This window comes from Acomys russatus, chromosome 25 (assembly GCF_903995435.1).
Source record: "Acomys russatus chromosome 25, mAcoRus1.1, whole genome shotgun sequence".
Taxonomy (NCBI): domain Eukaryota; kingdom Metazoa; phylum Chordata; class Mammalia; order Rodentia; family Muridae; genus Acomys; species Acomys russatus.
This window is the reverse complement of record NC_067161.1, coordinates 12,266,990-12,285,980: the sequence shown is the minus strand read 5'-3', so window position 1 is coordinate 12,285,980 and position 18,991 is coordinate 12,266,990. Positions and strand designations below refer to the sequence as shown.

The 18,991-nt window shown below is 50.6% G+C and overlaps 2 protein-coding genes across 3 annotated transcripts in view; one reads left to right on the top strand and one right to left on the bottom strand.

Annotated features, from left to right (window-relative positions):
* The window catches only part of Ift140 (intraflagellar transport 140), a 98,920-nt gene that overhangs the window by 10,921 nt on the left and 69,008 nt on the right, over window positions 1-18,991 (bottom strand). Inside the window, exons 19-20 of the mRNA XM_051168236.1 lie at window positions 1,257-1,434; window positions 169-359 (exon numbers count right to left, since the gene is read on the bottom strand). Of these exons, the coding sequence (XP_051024193.1) occupies window positions 169-359; window positions 1,257-1,434 (369 nt within the window). The remainder of the gene's footprint in view (window positions 1-168; window positions 360-1,256; window positions 1,435-18,991) is intronic.
* Window positions 6,423-18,991, top strand: part of Tmem204 (transmembrane protein 204) — a 29,022-nt gene continuing 16,453 nt past the window's right edge. The window contains exons 1-2 of one of the 2 annotated variants that reach the window (XM_051168235.1): window positions 6,423-6,652; window positions 18,101-18,256. In XM_051168235.1, coding sequence (XP_051024192.1) covers window positions 6,490-6,652; window positions 18,101-18,256 — 319 coding nt within the window. In that variant the 5' untranslated portion in view covers window positions 6,423-6,489. Of the gene's footprint in view, window positions 6,770-18,100; window positions 18,257-18,991 lie in introns of both variants that reach the window. The other variant, XM_051168234.1, reaches the window with a different exon arrangement.

Here is an 18,991-nt window from a genome sequence, read left to right as displayed (position 1 = left end):
CTGACACACAGAGGATCAAACATCCCATCCCACCACCACAGAATCCAGGGGTAGCTCCCGTGGAGGATCACATGCGCCGTCCGGAGGCAGATCTTCCTTTTAGAACTGCCAAGGCCACCTAACTAAGGCAGCAACAGCCAGGTCCCATCCCCGCCCAGTCCCACTCACTAGCTGAGGGCCAGGCCACAGTCAGCGCTGGCCTCCAGGTGCTTGGCATAGTTGTAGTAGGTGGTACGCAGGTGGACACGGTCATAGAGCTCTGCCACCTCCACAGCTTTCTGCCACTGGTCTGAGGCCTGATAGAACTTGTTGAGGAGGTCATAGCGCTTGCATTTCTTGTACAGTTGTTCACCTTCCTCCTGGGGGTAAAGAGAGATGGTGCATCAGACCCAGAGCTGACGCTTTAGAAAGACCATCCTGGGAGAAAGGGTGATGGTCACAAGGAGCCGACAGGGTCACTGTGCTGTGAAGTCCATTTCACAGGATAGTTCAGAGCTGCCCCCACAGGCTCATGACAAAGACACACAGCATGCTTTGAGAACACACACTTGAGATACACATGGATGCCATGCACAGGCAAGAAAGGCAACACGTGTCCAAGGGACATTACAGTCACTTATTAGAGGCCTGTACATTGTCAAAGGAATGTCCAAACCTTGCTACAGCCCAGCTGGCCTCTGGTGAGGTCCTGCAGAACTCCTGTGCTCCCCTATGAATAAGGAAGTCCTCTGAGGTGCTCCTGCTATCCAGCACGTGTGTGAGTGGAATGCCTGCCTCACAACTCTCTGCCAGAGGTCTGTCCCTTGTGCCCACATGCACACCAAGTTAAGGCTGCAGCCTCTGACTTTGGGGGCTGTGTCAGCATCTTTCCTCTGGGAAAGCAAGTAAGCTGAGACTGAAGGAAGGAGGAGGTTGCCCAGCAGAGACCAGATGCCTTAGGAAACCAACCTGAAGGTTTTGGCTATTTTGAGGGGACTTCTGTTGGTAGTGACAGATGATAGAACACCCTATCTCTCCATATCCCCTGAGAGACCAGCAGCTACACTCTGCCAGTCCACCTGCCCGCCTCCTTGTCCTGCCCGCTTGCCCCGCCCCCATCTCATTGCCCCGCCCTCATCTCCTTGGCCCTGTTACTAGACTCTAGCTGAGGAGGGTCTAGGCTTAGCGATTTCTGCTCTTTTTACTGCAGGCTCAACTTGACAATGTAGCAGGCGTGGCCGCCTTCTTCTCTGCTGTCTGAGACTGGGGTTACTCACCAGCATGCCCAGCTGTATGGCTAGCATGGCCACTCTAGCTTCAAGTTCTGGCTCCTGCTCAGCTTCCCGCAGTGCCCGGGCTCCACGGGCATGGCCCATGTTCCCTAGGCACACCTTGGCGACATCCAACCTCTGAGTCTTCACACACATGCGTGCCATGTTCTCCCAAACAGTCTCACTGTAGACAGAGGATAGGAGGCCATGTCAGCTTCCAACCCAGAGCTTTTAGCAACCACCAGCCCCTTCTTGGCATCCGACAGTGCACATAGCTGGCAAGCAGGGGGCCCTGTGTGGTATTGTATGCAGCCTTCACAGTAAGATTGAAGACTAGGCGCCACATGCCCATTACTCAAAAGGAAGGAGAGAGAGGTACCCCTGGCACATCTTACATAGTATCCCTGATCTTGAAGGCCTCTGAGGATGGCAAAGGGGACAGAGGGCCTTCTGGAACTACCCCTGTCTGCCAGTGCATTCCTGAGTGTATGAGGCACGGGCAGCTGCGTCTACAGCAAGATGGTAGGAATATATGAGACCCTTAAAAAAAATCATCCTGGGCCAAGTATGGTGGTGCATGCCTGTGACCCCAGCAATCGGGAGGCAGAGGCAGAGGCAGAGGCAGGCGGATCTCTGTGAGTTTGAGGCCAACCTGGTCTACAAAGTGAGTCAAGGACAGCCAAGGCTACACAGAGAGACCCTGTCTCAAAAAACCAAACCAAACCAAAACAAAAAAACCAAACATCCTGAGCTGGTGCTGGTAGCACATGCCTTCAATCCCAGCATTCAACAGCAGAGGCAGGAGGATCTCTGTGAGTTGGAGGCCAGCCTGGTCTCCAGATCGAGTTCCAGGACAGCCATGGCTACACAGAGAATAAAACAAAACAAAACTCAAAACAGAAAGAAATGTTTACAAAGCCAGACATAGTGATAGACACCTTTACTCTTAGCACTCAGGAGGCAGAGGGAGGTGAAGTTCTGTGAGTTCAAGGCCAGCCTGGTCTACACAGTAAGTTTCAGGATAGTCAGGGTTACATGGTGAGACCCTGACTCAAGAAAATGAACCCAGAACAGTAGTTTACCCTCAGTGCCTCCTAAGGCCTGGTGTAGGGGCAGGTGGAGGGGGGACGACGTGGCCTTTGGCTGCCTCTACTTTCCTGGATAGCCCTTCTCCTTCTGCAATGCTGAAGCCCTAGCCAGTATTAGAAAATTAATCTACATGAGTGTAGCCACTGGCCTATAGACAAAGCTGGCTACAGTGTGCCCTGGGTTTTCTTTGCCCACGGGGGTTGGGGATTGGGTGGGTGGGACATGCTCAAGGCTAGTGTCTGGCTCTTTTTGCTGAATGGGAGACCAAGGCTGGAGACTGGTCTTGGTGCTATTGGGCCTGTATGTGACAAAGTACTTCTCACATCACTGAAATGCCTGCTATTTCCACATAGGCCTCTGCCTGAGAGTGAATCAAGCAGGGGATCTGAAGAGCTTGTGCTGGAGCCACAGCCCCCAGCCAGGCAGGGAGAATTTGGGAGGAGGGCCTCTTTAAGACCAGCACCAAACATGGGCAGGGCCAGATCTCCGCTGCTCTAAGAGCCTGGGCCTAAGAAATGGCCTCCAGCCTTCTCCACAAATGCACACTGTACTCCCGTGGCTGCCTCTGGCCCAGGATCACCTCAACTCCCACGAGATTCCTGGCATTCTGTGCATGCAACTCCCAGACAACTTCACTCTCCAAGAATGAGAAAGTTCCAACTCCAGTGTGGAGTGCTGGGCTTTGTGTGTCTGGCATGCATTCCAAGAAGCAAACACCCTCCTGCCCTGTGCAAGTCTTGAGAACTTCCTGTTGTCTGAGTTCCTCTGTGGAAAGGGATCACATCTGTACCTCATCAGCTTACGGCGCCTAGATGAGAAGCAGATGCTGTCACAGAGGGAGCTGGCTCTGCGTTGGGCCTAGTCTCCGGGAGGACCTACGCTCTGCTGGACCTGTGCTGAGTGAACAAGTAGGGGATCAGCGGGCTGATCTACACTTGGGATGCTCCCCACTGTGTGTGTGTGTGTGCATGGCAGTGGTGTAGGGGTGCAGTGGGGTGGTGGTGCATGTAGCTACAGTAACAAAATAAGGCCTGACTGAAGGCAACAGACAACAGGAAGGACAGTCCTCTAGCTGAGAGATTTCCTACCTCCATACAGGAGTCTCAAAGCCTCTGAGGACAGCATCATATCTCAAGACAAGGCCCTCCTAACTCTATCTTTCCCCTGCCTACCCTCCCACACAGAGAGTCAGATGGCTGAGTGCACAGACACCTAAGGGCATGGTAGAGGATCCGAGAAGTACCGGATAGGAACAAAGCTCTGGCCTCCTTCCCATCCAGCTCAGCAAAGTTAAGACAGGGCTAGCCAAGGGCCCCATCCGAGATGACCAGACAAGACATGACCTTGTAGACTTCAGCACCAGCTGTAGATGGCTGTCAGCTTGGGAGTTAGAGAACTTTTTTTTTTTTTCCGAGACAGAGTTTCTCTGTATAGCTCTGGCTGTCCTGGAATTCTCTTTGTAGACCAGGCTGGCCTCGAACTCACAGAGATACGCCTCTCTGCCTCCCCGAGTTAGAGTGCATAGATTACAGGTGTGCATCACCACACCCAGCCTGAGCTAGAGAACTCTTAAAACAGCTTCCTGGGTTCAAAACATTTGGTTCTCACTGGAAATAAGCTTTTAATAACTACCTACAGATAACTGGCTTAATATGAAGGGCAATAGATTTTTCTCTGAACAGAAATGTGGGGAAGTCTCCATTTCAAATACTCTTTGTTTAGCATACTGTATCAGAGATGTTGCACCCTAATTCTGCCTCTAGGGGGCTGCACAGACAGGAACAGTGGCAGCTGTCCTACTTAAGAGTCTTGGGAGTAGTAACACGTTGAGCTGAGAGTGGATGGCAGGCCACACTACTTGTCAAGGTTTTCCTGCTTAGGACTTACCCCACAGAAAGGCTGGACCCAGAGACCCAGAATGAAGAGTACACTTCCGCCAGCCAGGCCAAGGAGAATAGAAAGTATGAGCAAGCCGTATCCACACTGGCTATAAATGTCAAAGGATTTTGAGACAGTCAAAAAGCTGGAGCTGGGCGGTAGTGGTGCACACCTTTAATCCCAGCACTCGGGAGGCAGAGGCAGGTGGATTGCTGTGAGTTCGAGGCCAGCCTGGTCTACAAAGTGAGTCCAGGATGGCCAAGGCTACACAGAGAAACCCTGTCACAAAAAAACAAAAAACAAAACAAAAGGCCGGGTGGAGGCAGAGTTTTCGCCTTTTGAGAACGTCAACCTGTGGAGTGCCAGGAGCCTGACTATAAACACGACCATGTGATTGAAGGCAGCAAAGTAGGTGGTGGCCTAGCATGTCAGTGCATGAAGACAGCAAAGGCCGCATTGTTCCTACCCAGGGCACGGGTCAGCACCAGACCGTGCATACACACTGCCTGGCGCATGTGCCTGAGATGGTTGAGACAGCCTACAGCACCCATAGGCTGTGCTCATTTATGGAGCTGGAACCCTGGTGGGTGGAGCCCTGTTAGAGGAGGGGCGAGGGCGGGGGTCTCTGGAGGAGGGGCAGAGCCTCAGACCTGGCTGTTTTTATCCGCCAGAGCTATGAGGAGAGCAAATGATAGAATAGCCACCCTGTCCAGCATCAGGGGAAAGATCGCCATGTTAGTGAGCAAACCTGGCTAGCCAGAAACCACAGCTACCCCAGCCTGCACAGTGCCACGAGCCCCCTCCCAGAATTCCACCTCTTCTTGCCACCACAGGACAACCCAAGCCAGAGGTTCCTCAAGTAGCTCCCCTTCCCTATCAGGTCTGAGCATACTTGCTCCCCGAGGTGTATGGGTTTCTTCCAGCAGATGGCAGCCTGTCTCAGGTGCCTCCCGCCCCCTTCCCCACCCCCTCACCCCCCCACCCCCGCTCTTTCCTCTCAGAACCCATCTCTCTATCCAAAGGAAGAACCCTGTAGAGAGGGAAGGCTGTAGCCCAGTGGTCCTCACCCTTCCTGATGCTGCAGCCCTTAATACAGTTCCTCATGTGGTGGTGACCCCCAACCATACAATTATTTCATTGCTACTTCACAATTGTAATTTTGCTACTGTTACTAATTGTAATGTTAATATCTGTGTTTTCTGGTGGTCTCAGGTGATCCCTGTGAAAGGGTCATTCAATCCTCCCCAAAGGGGTTATGACCCACAGGCTGAGAACCACTGGGGACTCACAGTACCAATCAGGCAGTGGGCAATGGATGGATGACAGTTGGGAACCTAGTCTTGTAGGGCTCTGCCTGCCTACAGTGCCTGCAGCATCCCCTGGTCCTGTACCCTGCTCAGCTGGCTAGGTTTGACTGCAACAGATAAGATGACTGTCCTGGCTGGCACCCCTGACATTTCCTAAGGGACAGGAAGGTGGGGAGAGGCAGCCAGGGGTGGGCTGGAGCAGCCCTCAGAAGTCTCCTCAGGCCTTTCCCATCAGGAAGCACATCCTGTTAGTGTCTGGCTCTGTGGCAGGGCTGCTATTTGTTGCAATTGGCTACGCCCTCCTGCTCACCAAAAACAGCCTCAAAAACAACCATTTCCTCTCTACTGAGAGACAGGGAAGCGGGAGCTCCCACACACTAGCATACACACATTTCCTTGTAGCAGGCATTCTGCTTTCCAGGACCTGCCATTTGTGGCAGAGGTACCACAGGGGTGGCCAAACCCACACTGCTTCCACAGGCCTGCTCCTCGGCGGCGGCTCCCACAGCCAGTTCTAAGCAGTTTGACCCAGCTGACTCTGACGCTGTGCCTGCCTCCTGAGCTCCTTTCTGTTTTCCACTGCTGTAGGCAAGAGGCTGTGGACACAGCCTCCTTGGCCTCTGTTCCAAAGAAGACGGCCCACGTACAACTCTGGATTCTCGCTGGTGCAGGCGGTGCCCCAGATTTCTCCCTGGAATGGGTCTTGGGGAGAGCAGCTTCAGCACAGGCTTGTCCCTGCTGCAGGTTCAAGAGGGAGGATAAGACAGAGCCGTGAGCTGTCCCATGGGCTCCTCCCCAGGCCTCCGGCACCCTCGTGTACCTGGCTGGAGCTGCTGCATAGCTTCTCAAGGATGAGCGGTGATGTTCTCTAGCCGTCCCTAGCAGCTTCTCGCCTTTCTCTGGATGCACAGCAGCTGACTGGGACGTGGGGCTTTCTCCGACATAGACAGTACTGGCAGTCAGATATGACTGTCCAGAAACTTGTGGCCACAGCTGTGCTGGTGGCTCTCGTCTCCCTCATCCTCAACAACGCAGCAGCCTTTACCCCCAACTGGGTGTACCAGACGCTGGAGGACGGACGCAAGCGGAGTGTGGGGCTGTGGAAGTCCTGCTGGCTGGTGGACAGGGGTAAGGGAGGCACAAGCCCTGGGACTCGAGCTGGGCAGGTGGACACACATGACTGTGAGGTGCTAGGATGGGGCTCTGAATCAGCAGGTTTCCAGGAGTCCCGAGGCACCGTCAAACGTAAGTCTCCTTATTTTTCTGTCACCTTTAGGTCGTTAGATGAGGGGAGGTTGTGCTCATGCTGCGGGTGGTGTCAGGGAACCTGGGCCTCATTGTCACTCTGAAAAGCAATGCTACATAACTCCCTGTTTGGCCTAGACCCTGCCTCTGGTTTCTTTCACAGGGAGGGAATTCATGTCATGTGGCTGGAGGATGAAAGATGGGTATGTTAACCAGATCAAGTGATTTTTCCTTGGTTGAAAAGAAGTATTACTTAATCCCAGCACTCAGGGAGGCAGAGGCAGAGGCAGGTGGATCTCTGTGAATTTGAGGCCAGCCTGATCTACAAAGCGAGTCCAGAACAGAGAAACTCTGTTTCTAAAAACCAATATGTGTGTGTGTGTGTGTATGCATACATATATATGTGTGTATAAATGTATACACACACACATATATAAAACTAATGAGTAAAACAGAACAAGTAAGAACGTGTGTGAGATCTGTTAAGTTCTGGGGTGGTCAGGGGCCTGTAGGACACTGAAGGAGGCTCTCTCTGGCTGGGCTATCTGGAAGACCGGAGGAGGCACATGGCAGCATAGGGCAGTGTGACCTCCCCCAACGCCATGGTGGCCTTCTCTTTTCCCAGGCCTCTATACTACCCTGGGAGTTGGGAACTTCGCTTTAAAAGTAAATAGTGCTGAGGTTTGAGAGTATAAGAAGAAAGGCTTACATAAATATGAAGATGCTACCTAAACCAGGCATGTCTGTTGGCACGGATGCTCTCTCCAGATGATAGGCCCCTGAAACTGACAGGAGGTCTGGCTTACATGTGCCCAGTCTACTACAGACTGCTGTGGAGGCTATAGGCCAGATGGCTGCTGTGCGAAGACGACACTGATCTTTAGGAAGCATGAGAGTTAGATGGGCATCTGCTCACTGTTAAAGGGCACTTTCTGGAGATCCTGATTAATGAGCCCAGAGCAGCCACCTCAGCTCTATACCTGACCAACAGAGTGCTTGCAGGCCAGGCAGGGGAACATCACAGGCAGAGGTACCTAAGCTTACAGTGAGGCAGGTAGGGAGCCTTTTATTGAGAAAAAGCTCAAAGCCGGGTGTGGTGGCACACACCTGTAAATCCAGCACTCGGGGAGGCAGAGGCAGGTAGATAGCTGTGAGGTTGAGGCCAGCCTGGTCTACAGATCAAGTCCAGGACAGCCAGACAGAGAGGCATACACACACACACACACACACACACACACAGAGAGAGAGAGAGAGAGAGAGAGAGAGAGAGAGAGAGAGAGAGAGAGAGAGAGCGCAAAGATGAATGCATTCTTAGCATCTCCGTGTCTTGCAGGAGGCTAAACAGCTGAACTTGGGTCTCTGTGTGGTGTGTCAGTGGAGAGCGCGCCCTCTGCATTTATGACTGTCACAGCTCAGCAGGAAAGCTGGCTACCTTGAGGCTCCACCAAGCTTCTCTTATGGGCTGTGGTTTTGCCCAGCCCTGGAGGCCTCAGGTCTTCTGGGGTGGGGCCGGGTGCCGGGTGTAGGCTGGGGCTCCTACCTTATACTTCTCACTAGGTGCTGAGAACAGCCAATTTTGGAAGCAGCACACTCCGGACCATAAAGTCTCCAAGAGCCCAGCTGTTCCTGGTGATGCCTCCCTTCCCTGCCTTTTCAGCTCCAGCAGATGCATCCCAGGGACATCTTGTGTCAGATATCTGTTCTTCCCACAGAATGCCCAGTGGGACTCTATGACCTCCTCCCTGCCCACATCTATGTGACAGAATGGCAGGCTTGGCTGCTCCTGTCCTGAGGACCCCACATTTCCCCTGGGTCTTCCTCTGGTTCCCACCTCTGTGAACCTGCTGTTTTACCTGCTGGGCTCCCTGGATGATTTAAAAAGTTTCCTAAGCTGGGCTGGTGGTGGATGACTGTAATCCTAGCACTCAGGTGCTGAGCCAGGCTAGTCTGGGCTACACAGTGAGACCCTGTCTCAAAAGGAGGGAAAAACAATCCTTTTGTAATTAATATGGCACCTGCAGGTAGCTGCCTGCCAATGAACCTGAGCAACAGCTGTTGTTCAATCAACAGTAAAAAAACCAGGGAGAAGATTCTTGGTAGTAACAGGATGAAACTCTGGAAAACAGGCTAAGTGGCTAATTCTGGTTGCTAACACATTCTAACACACACTGAGACTGAAACGCGATAGGAACAAAGCAGCCATAAGTCAGCATTTCCTGAGGGGAAGCTGGTCCCTAACCCCCTGGCTTGGGACAGGACTGTTTGGCTTTGTGCCCAGGGCCTTGGAGGGAGAGATGCTACTGGTCTCTTCCTCTCATCTTCTGCTCTCCATGAGCTTTGCTCCCACTTGTGCCGGCCGCTCAGTGTCAGCTTGCACAGTGCTCTTCATGGACTGAGACAACAGCAACCACATGGCCAGGGATGCCTGACACCCTCACCCATGCGCACCTGTATCCCAAGGCTACAAGACCACCTGCTAGCTGCTACCATCTAAACTCAGACCAGTGACTGCCCTTGAGACGCTCACGCAGAACACCACCACGTGACTCAAGTTGGTTCTAGAAATCAACCCTCTCAGGAGGGGCAGCTGCTCAAATTCTGCCAGCTAGACAGATGGCATCATGGGTAGCAGCGCCCTTCATGCCTGAGCAATGACACTTTAGAAAACCCTCCAATGCACACTATGGGCATGCCAGTCTGTGTCACGGGGCTATGTGGCTTGCTCACAATTTCATTATGAGAAGCAGCCTAGGGCACTGGGGTAAGACCACAGGACAGGCCACCCCTAGCATTTCCATCACTGGTGGGGCCATCTGGCAGAATCACCCTCTTGCCAGCTCTGGGCCATGAGTTCTTGCTTGTAGAACACAGGGTGTTAGAGTTACTCCGTGCTTTTTGACTGCAAACACCCAAGGGACCTGCCTGAGATGCAGAATGAGTACACGGGCCATTCCATGATATCCTGAACTCTGGTCTAAGGGCTCTGTGCTCCCAGATGTCTTGAGAGCACTGACTAGGGTTTATCAACCCTCAGAGAAACTGGGAGCCAGAGGCCAGGGGCATACTTGACTAGTTGAGCCTAGGGCTGCCCTCACTCTCTGGTGCTTACTTTCTCTGTCTTGCTTTTTAGAGCCTGAGCTCTTGATCAGGGATCCTTAGTCCTGTTTCTGAATTTAGGCTGCACATGAATAATGAACATAAACTTTGAACCCTGGCACAGATCAGCTGGACCTTCATGCTACCTAGGGAGATCCCTCAACTCCTGCTCCTAGGCAGCTCTGAGCATTTCCATACACCCTTGTGCCATGTTGGACATCATGACAGGCTGGTTGGCTGGCCACTTGGCCGATAGACTGGTTGGCTAGGCATATTTATACCATGCTTTCACTGAGAGATCCTGGGCTGTCCATATGGGCAAGCACAACAGATGAAAGGCCAGATGGTGGTGGGCCCCCTGGCTGGAGGTCAGCAGCTTCAGAGGGAGTGGTCCTCTTCCTCAGCAGGGTGGGGCTCCGCAGCACTCCCGTTCAGGCAGGCAGTGGGTGACTCTGCAGAGTCTGTCCTGGGGTATGGCGGAGCTCTGAGTACTCAGGTTGCCAGGAAGACAGGCACAAGGCCGACAACAGAAGGGGAGGGCAGAGGGCAGAGGGCAGAGGGCAGAAGGACAGGCCGGCAGTCAGCCTGCACTCTTCCTGGCTCTGTGAGCCAGCCTTCTAGCTCACCGCACTGTGCCTATGCATATACCCACAAGCAAACCAAGTGGGTCTTTCTCTTTCCAAACAGCCCTGTCATTCCCCCAAGACAGGGTTTCTCTGTGTTAGCCATGGCTGTCCTGGGCTTGCCTTGTAGACCAGACTGGCCTCAAACTCATCGCGATCCGCCTGCCTCTGCCTTCCAAGTGCTGGGATTAAGGGCATGCGCCACCACGCCCGGCCAGCCCTGTCATTTATGCAGCTCCTTTCCTGGCCTTCTAGATGAAGCTTGGGGTGCCTATTAAGCTGTTCCTCTATTGTCAACATTCAGCACCACATGTCCACACTTACCTAATTCTACCACAATTTAAAGCCGCAGACTCGCTGGGTTAAGTCAAGTCGCAGTTTCTTAAACTGCCAGTCATGTTCCCATATGGAGTTAATGTGTGTGTATGGGGGGGGGGGATCACACACAAAAAAATCTGACAATAGTGGAAGTTTCTGAATGTGTGTTCAGGCAGGGCTCACCTGCACTGTTCTGTGCATGTCACTACAGCGTTGGCCCTAAACATACAGTTGGCACTCCCTCATGCCACACAGTGTGTCAAGGGCTGCTGCCTGACACCTCAGCTCTAATTTGAAACTTGGTATGTTATGGATGGCAGAGTTTTCAATGCTATGCTTCTTACTCTCACAGAAACATACTTATTTAATAATAAGTAACAAAGATTTTAAACATTTTTCCTACCATTGTTCCTCAGCATGTATGTATCAAATTGGTATATCATTGGAATTATCATAGTAATTGAGTTTTTCTTTTTCCTCTTTGAGACAAGGTCTCACTATATAGTTTCTGCCTGGCCTGGAGCTTGCTATATAGACCCAAGCAAGTCTCAAACTTAAAGAGATCTGCCTGCCTCTGTCTGGAGTGCGGGGATAAAGGTGTGCCACTATTTTTCTCTTGTATAATGTTTGATTTGATGAGTTGAGTTTTATTAATCATTAAACAAAATTTTGATTTTGGATATGGACAAAATTTTTAACAATTAATTATACTTCTGCCATGTGAAGAACCCACATGGCAGCTCACAATTGTCTGTAACTCGAGTGCCAGGAGACCTGACACCCTCACACAGACATACATGCAGGCAAAATGCTGATGCACGTAACATAAAAATAAATATATATCATTTAACAAGTAAAATAAAGAGCCGAGCATGGTGGAGCACGCCTTTAATCCCAGCACTTAGGAGACAGAGGCAGGCAGATCTCTGTAAGTTCAAGGCCAGCCTGGCCTACAAAATGAGTCCAGGACATCCAAGGCTACACAGAGAAACCCTGTCTTGAAAAACCAAATAAATAAATAAAATAAAAATATGGGTTTGTCAAGATGGAAAAGTAGGTAAAGGCATTAAGACCAAGCCTGAAAACCTGAGTTTGATCTTTGGACCTCACATGGTAGAAAAGAGAAACAGTTTCTGAGAGTTATCCTTTGATCTCTGCATACCCTCTGTGAAATACACATTGCTCTACCCCAATAAATAAATTAATGTAAATAAATAAAAAGTTTATAAAATAGAAATCTGAAAACTGAAGATGCTCTACATTCTGCAGTACCAAATATTCAGCCAGGATTTAATTCTTTTTTTTTTTCTTTTCAAGATTTAATTCTTAATCTAGGTCATTCATCTCCTTAGAATGCAGTTTGCTTTTGTCTTTAATAAATAGTAAAATAGCTGGGCGTGGTGGTGCATGCCTTTAATCCCAGCGCTTGGGAGGCAGAGGCAGGTGGATCACGATCACTGTGAGTTCAAGACCAGCCTGGTCTACAAAGTGAGTCCAGGACAGCTAAGACTACACACAGAAACCCTGTCTTGAAAAAAACAAAAACAAAAAACAAAAAACCATAAAATAAAATTTAAAACTGGTAAAATTATAAGTATATCAAAATTATTTTTACCATGTATTTATGATTTATTATCAGTAAAGGCTTAGCTTGTATTCTTATTTTACCTACCTATATACCCGAGATATGTGGTGGCACAGGACTTAAATCTCAGCACTTGGAACGCAGGAGGATCCCTGTGAGTTCAAGGCTAGTCCTGATTTACATAGGGAGTTCCAGGCCAGCCAGGGCTACATAGAGAAACTCTTGTCTCAATACATACATACATACATACATACATACATACATACATACATACATACACACACAAGAAAGCTGGCCAGCCAGCCAGGTGGTAGTGGTGGTGCACCCCTTTAATCCCAGCACTTGAGAGGCAGAGGCAGGTGCATCTCTGTAAGTTTGAGGCTAGCCTGGTCTACAGAGCAAGTTCAAGAAGAGCCAGGGCTACACAGAGAAACTCTGTCTTGAAAAAACAAAACAAAACAAAAATAAAAAATTTAAGCCAGGCAGTGGTGGTGCATGCCTCTAAACCCAGCATTTGGGAGGCAGAAACAGAGAGACATCTATGAGTTCCCGGACTACACAGGGCTACACAGAGAAACCCTGTCTCAAAAACAACAACAAAAATTAAAAGGGGGGTTCTGGTAGGAAGGATTTAAGAAGCTTTATTATGGGCTGGAGAGATGGCTCTGTGGTTAAGAGCACCTGCTGCTCTCCAGAGGACCTGGGACTGCCCAGAACCACATGGTGACTCACTCCACCTGCAACGCCAGTCGCAGGAGAATCCCACGCCCACTTCCGGTCTCTGTGGGTACCACGCACATACATGGCGCACAGATGCGCACATACACAGACACCTATATACATAAAATAACAAGTTTAAAAAAAGAAGCCCCGACATATGTGGTAAAACGGCTGGGGAGCTGGCTCAGAGGGCAAAGTGCTGACTGTGAAAACATGAAGATCCGAGTTCAGAGTCCCAGCGCCCTGTGAACACCAGGTGGGTGCGGTGGCCCACCTGGAGGCAGAGTGGTAAGCTGACAAGTGACATGAGCTCTTGGTTCAAATGAAGAGGCCTCAGTATAGAAATATCTCAAGGGAGATATTCCATGTCATGTCAACCTCAGGTCTCCACACACATATACATACAAATACAGGTGTGCCTACACCCACATGCTCCAACACATATGGGGTGAACAGGCACACATCCCATATATATGCATACGTATACAACATACATAAATAACAAGAAAAACCCCCAGCCACAACAAGAAGTCCAGAATACAGATGACAGGGCATTGTGAAGAATGTAGGTTGGTGTAGGTAGTCAGAAATGCCTTTCCAGATTACGGAGGGAACCTTCTGGAGCACACACGGCCTGCCAAATGGACAGGGCACCCTGCAGGAGCATGCAGCACTGGGCTGAGCCTCCGGCAGTGTGTGGCCATTATCAGGCTAGCTGTAAAGGAGGGAGGTGCAACCAGCAAACCAAAAGAGGCAGCCACTGGCCTGAACCCCAGGCACCACCTTAGTCTTCTGTGGGAGGTGAGAGCAGCTAGGCTCTGAGACTGCACTCCCTGGGGCTCGGAAAGCCATGCTATTCTGTGACTCTCACAGCTCAAGGAGTATTTCAGCTGCTTCTGGGGCTCCCAGTCCCCCGTCAGTCTTCCTCCCTCCACATCTTCCTAGAGTGCAAGATCACACTCACCTGCTTTTTAAAAAATTAATTATGTAATTTATACAGTGCACATTAGATCACATTATATATGGTTGTGAGGCACCACGTGGTTGCTGGGAATTGAACTCAGGACCTCTGGAAGAGCAGCCAGTGCTTAACCGCTGAGCCATCTCTCCAGCCCCTACACACTCGCCTGTTTTAAGATACATCTATACCTTGGGGGATACACCTGCATGACCGTTTACTACCAGGAGTCTTAAGTGTTGCCAGACTGGGTTCACGTCTTGTCCCTCTATTAAATTTTTTAGACTTATTTTTTATCAGCATGCACACACATGCATGTAAGCAGACACATGCATACCATGTTGCACGCGTGGAGATTTGAGGTCAACTTTTGTGAGCTGGTTCTCCTCCGCTACCTTATGTGGGTTCCGGGGGGCAAATTCAGGTCATGAGGTTTGCATGGCAAGTGCGTTCAGCTGCTAACCGATCTTGCCAGGCCCTTCCTCAGCCCCTCTAAAGCAGCCGTGTTAGGGTCTGTGGTGATCCGCGTTTAGGCTGGCGTAACTAAGGGCTAAAGGACATACACTCTCAATCAGCAGAAGAAGGGCCCGCTGGGGGCTGCGTACTCTGCTGTGAGTTAATCAGGAGAAAGGGCTGCTAAAGTGCCCAGCAGGGGAGGAAGGGTCCAGGCAGTGGCGACTGCTGTTGATCTAGCAGCATCTCAATCTGGTGCGTCACCAGATACATGGGCTGCTTGGATTGTCCAGTAAGCTTAAAATCTTGTACATCCACAGAGCCCTTCATATATGCAGTAGGCATGCAAGGATCACTGGATTTTTTTTTCCAGATAGGGTTTCTCTGTTTAGCCTTGGCTGTCCTTGACTCGTTTTGTAGACCAGGCTGGCCCCGAACTCACAGAGATCTGCCTGCCTCTGCCTCCCGAGGGCTGGGATTACAGGCGCGCGCCACCTAGCCTGGCTCAGTTCACTGGATTTAAATCTGCTTGTGCTACCCTCAGAATGGAGGTGGCAACTTTGGAAAAGCCTGGGATCTAGAAGGGGTCCTTAAGTTCTGAATGACAGGAGAGTTCTCTGCAGAGGAAGTAGCTTAATAGACTGGGCAGGACAGGCTGACCCTTGGTGGCAGGAAGTGGCACAAAACCCCTGGATGACTCTGTGACTCCACGGCCTAATTATAAACATGACCCTGTAAGGAGTGAGACACTATCTAGCATGTTGATGGGGTGGGGCACACAGGGGTCCGGGCAGAGGTGGCAGCCACATGGCACAGCACCCCAAGGGCAAGTCTGTGCTCAGTTCATGTGACAAGATGGCTTGTCTCAAATTGCCATAGTGGTCTGAGAAAGGACTGAAGGAAAAGGGACTTCACTTCATGGTTGCCAGAATGGAGTGGTTTTTACCTAAGTTCTTGGTACCATTCCACATGCTTACTGACACAACACATAGAGAAGCTGTTTCTCATCCAGGGTTGCCCATGACATTTACCCTTCACCTGTATGGAGGTTGACTGCTAGACATGGTCAGTCTCCAGGAGCAGAGAAGTACACAGAGGACTCTGGCCATTTGGATGAGACTTTCCAGTGCTCTAACTTCTAACCTCTAGGCCTATGTGTTCTCACAGGCCTTACCTTAGTCTAGATAGTCACCTATCAGATCAGACCAGTAGAGGAGGGGAAATGGGGGACTTGAGAATCTGCCTTTGCTGTGTAGTGAGAGGAACCTGGGAGGGTGGGGCTTGGGGTATAGGTTGGATGGTGCAGCGACAGTGAGGTGCCCGTCATGTGCCTAGATACAGAAGCCATGTGAGAGAAGACACTGAGCCTGAGAGCTTTGAGCCATTTTGTAAATCAATATCACATTTCAATAAACACTTAGGTCAAACCAAACAGAACTGTCAACACTGACAGTGATGGTTCAACCTTCTTGTAGCCATCTCAAAGGCCCTGTGAGGTGAAGCAGCCTCCCCTCCCATGGGTTGCCTCTCAGTGTTTTGTGAGAAGTGGGACAGAAGATCTGTAGGTCTCTTACTTCCTGGCTCACACAAAAGAGGCTACTTATCCCATACATGAGACGGCCAGCCTCTGTGCCTTCCTGGCCCACAGAGGAAGACTGCACAACAGTAACCCTGTAGGACAGGTTCTTCAAGGATCCTGGAATGTTAAGCGCTTCCATGTTCAGTTCGTGTGTTTCCCGTGATAACATCTGTCATAAGCCACTTCTGAAAATCAGTCTTTCACACTTGGGGAGGGTAGCACCTCTAGTCTTCAAGGCCTGCTTTGAGCTGAGCCCTGACTCATCTGTAACAAGTTTGTGAGGAGAACTCCCTAACTACTGCTGGACCACAAGCCATGGGAACATGAGGCTGGGCTACAGCATGCTGCTCCTACTGAGCACGTCCCCTGGTGCCCAGCGGTCTCCACTGGTCGATTCCCTCTTGATCTGGAGCAACCCGGCCTGTACATGTCAGCATGCTGGTGTACCGCCATCTCACAGACAGGCTTTGGTGGTGGCAGGGGACACGAACCTGGGTCAGATGCTGTTCCTACTGTTTACCGACCACACTCTGCCTTGACCATCTCCTGAAGTGAGGGCATGGGGCAGGGGGCAAAAGACAGGGAGGCGCACGCCTTTAATCCCAGCACTTGGGAGGCAGAGGCAGGTGGCTCTCTGTGAGTTCGAGACCAGCCAGGACTACAAAGCGAGTTCCAGGACAGCCAGAGCTGTTACACGGAGAAACCCTGTCTTGAAAAACAAAAAAAAAAAAAAAAACCAAAAAAACCCAAAAAAACAAAACAAAACAAAAAAACCAAAAAAAAAAAAAAAAAAAAAAAAAAGAAAAAAAAAAAAAAAAGAAAGAAAGACAGGGAGGCAGGCAGAAAGATGGGGCAGCACTCTGGCTGCTGGCAGAGTAAAGAACATGGGGCCTCGGAAATAAGTGGATGAAGCCTGGGCTCGGCAGACTCAAGTCTGGTCCCTGCTCTGTCCTTGCTGGCAGAGGCCAAGTGACGTCTCTAAGTGCTATAGGCTCAAGTCTTTTGCCCACAAGAGGAAAAGGCAACAAAGCTGAGTTTCAAGCCAGGTGTGGTGGCACATGCCAGCACCCAGGAGGCAGAGGCAAGCGGATCTCTGAGTTTGAGGCTAGCCTGGTCTATGTAGTGAGTGCTAGGTCAGCCAGGGCTATGTTGAGAGATCCTGCCTCAAACAAACAAAACAAAACAAAACAAAACAAAACCCCAAAACAAAAAACCTAAAAGAAACAAAAAACCCAAACCAAAATAAAACCAATGTCAAGTTCTTGGGTATCTGAACAGCTAAACGGGGAGAGTAGCTAAGGCCCCGTGGGGTCCATTACTGAGCCAGAGACCCTCTGCTGCCAGCTGGACTTTCCTTGTAGCTTCAATTACAACACAGCACCTGAGAAAAAGGAACATTTGTCTTATCAAGACCCAAACCAGGGGATGGGGAGATGGCTCAGTGAGTCAACTGTTTGCTGTGTAAGATCTATGGCCCTTGCATTAAACCTGTGTGAAGTGGTGTGTTCCTGTAACCCCAGCCCTGACAAAGGCAGAGGTGGGAGGATCCCAGGGGTTGGTTCAGTGGGCAGCCAGCCTAGCCCAAATGATGCGATACAGAATCAGTGAGACCCGATTTCAAAAACTAAGGCAGAGAGCAATCTGTGTGTGCACACATAAGCAAGGCCTACCCCCCAGCACCGTGTGTATACATATACATACACAACACACACAAAGACCACATCACAGAGCAGTGTTCCAGTCTAGGGGGGATGTGACCACTGCAGACATGCTAGGAGATCCTTCAGCAGAGAGTGAAAGGACTTCAACGAGCAGGGAAGGTGCTTGCTTAGAGTTCTGTTCAGAGAAGACACTAGCTGTCTGTATTGTCTTTTCAAATGTCCAATGGAGGCCCGGAAGGAAGTGGCTATCACTGAAGACACGTGTGGCCAGCTTGCCTTGGCTCTCCCTAAGTGGCCCACCATACTGACCACCTGCCTTCCCTTTTTTCGGCCCACAGTACAGTTTGACATGATGCGTGCTTGCAACCTGGTGGCCACAGCCGCACTTGCCGTGGGTCAGATCACCTTCGTCCTTGGGCTGACAGGCCTGCCCCTGATGTCACCAGAGTCCCAGTGCTGGGAGGAGGCAATGGCTGCTGCATTCCAGCTGGCAAGTAAGTACCCAGGGCAGGCAGAATAAAGCCGGCAGACCTGCTGGGTCCTTTTGCTATCATGGAGGGAGCACACTCTGGGATCTTGGGTGGCCCATTTCTGTTTTAATGGTGGTTCTAGCATACTGAAGTAAGGTTGTTCTGCTTTTCCAAGTCTATGGAATCTGTACCACATTTGCCCTTCTGTATGTCAGTGTGCTCCCAATGCCAATTTGAAGTGGCTGGCTTCTGCTGGGCAGAGGCACGAGACAGCCCCAGCCTGGTCCCAGCCCACTCAGCTAATAACCACAACGGAATGCTGGGCTTTGTCTAAGTGAGGCTTCCCTGGGCCTGACCTGAGCTCAGCACAAATCCTTGCTCATGACCAGTGAGAAGTTCATGTAAGCAGGTTATACACACCCCGAGTACACAGCACATGCCTACCGATGCATGCGTGCACTGCTCCTATCCTGGCTGTAACACAGATGCAGACCACAACCTGGCCTTGCATGACACTGGGTCATCAGAGAGCAGAGCTGGCTCTGAACACTGAATCAGGCGGCCACCCACCTACCTAGTGATCTGAGGATACCATGTGCAAGGTCAGGTATGATGGGAGCAAATGTGTGCTGTTTGTTACTTTTGTTTGTTTGTTTGCTTTGAGACAGGATCTCATTATGTAGACCAGCTAGTCTTAAGCCACAGCAATCTACCCATCTCTGTCCCCTGAGTGCCATCATGCCTGGCTGAAAATGTGCT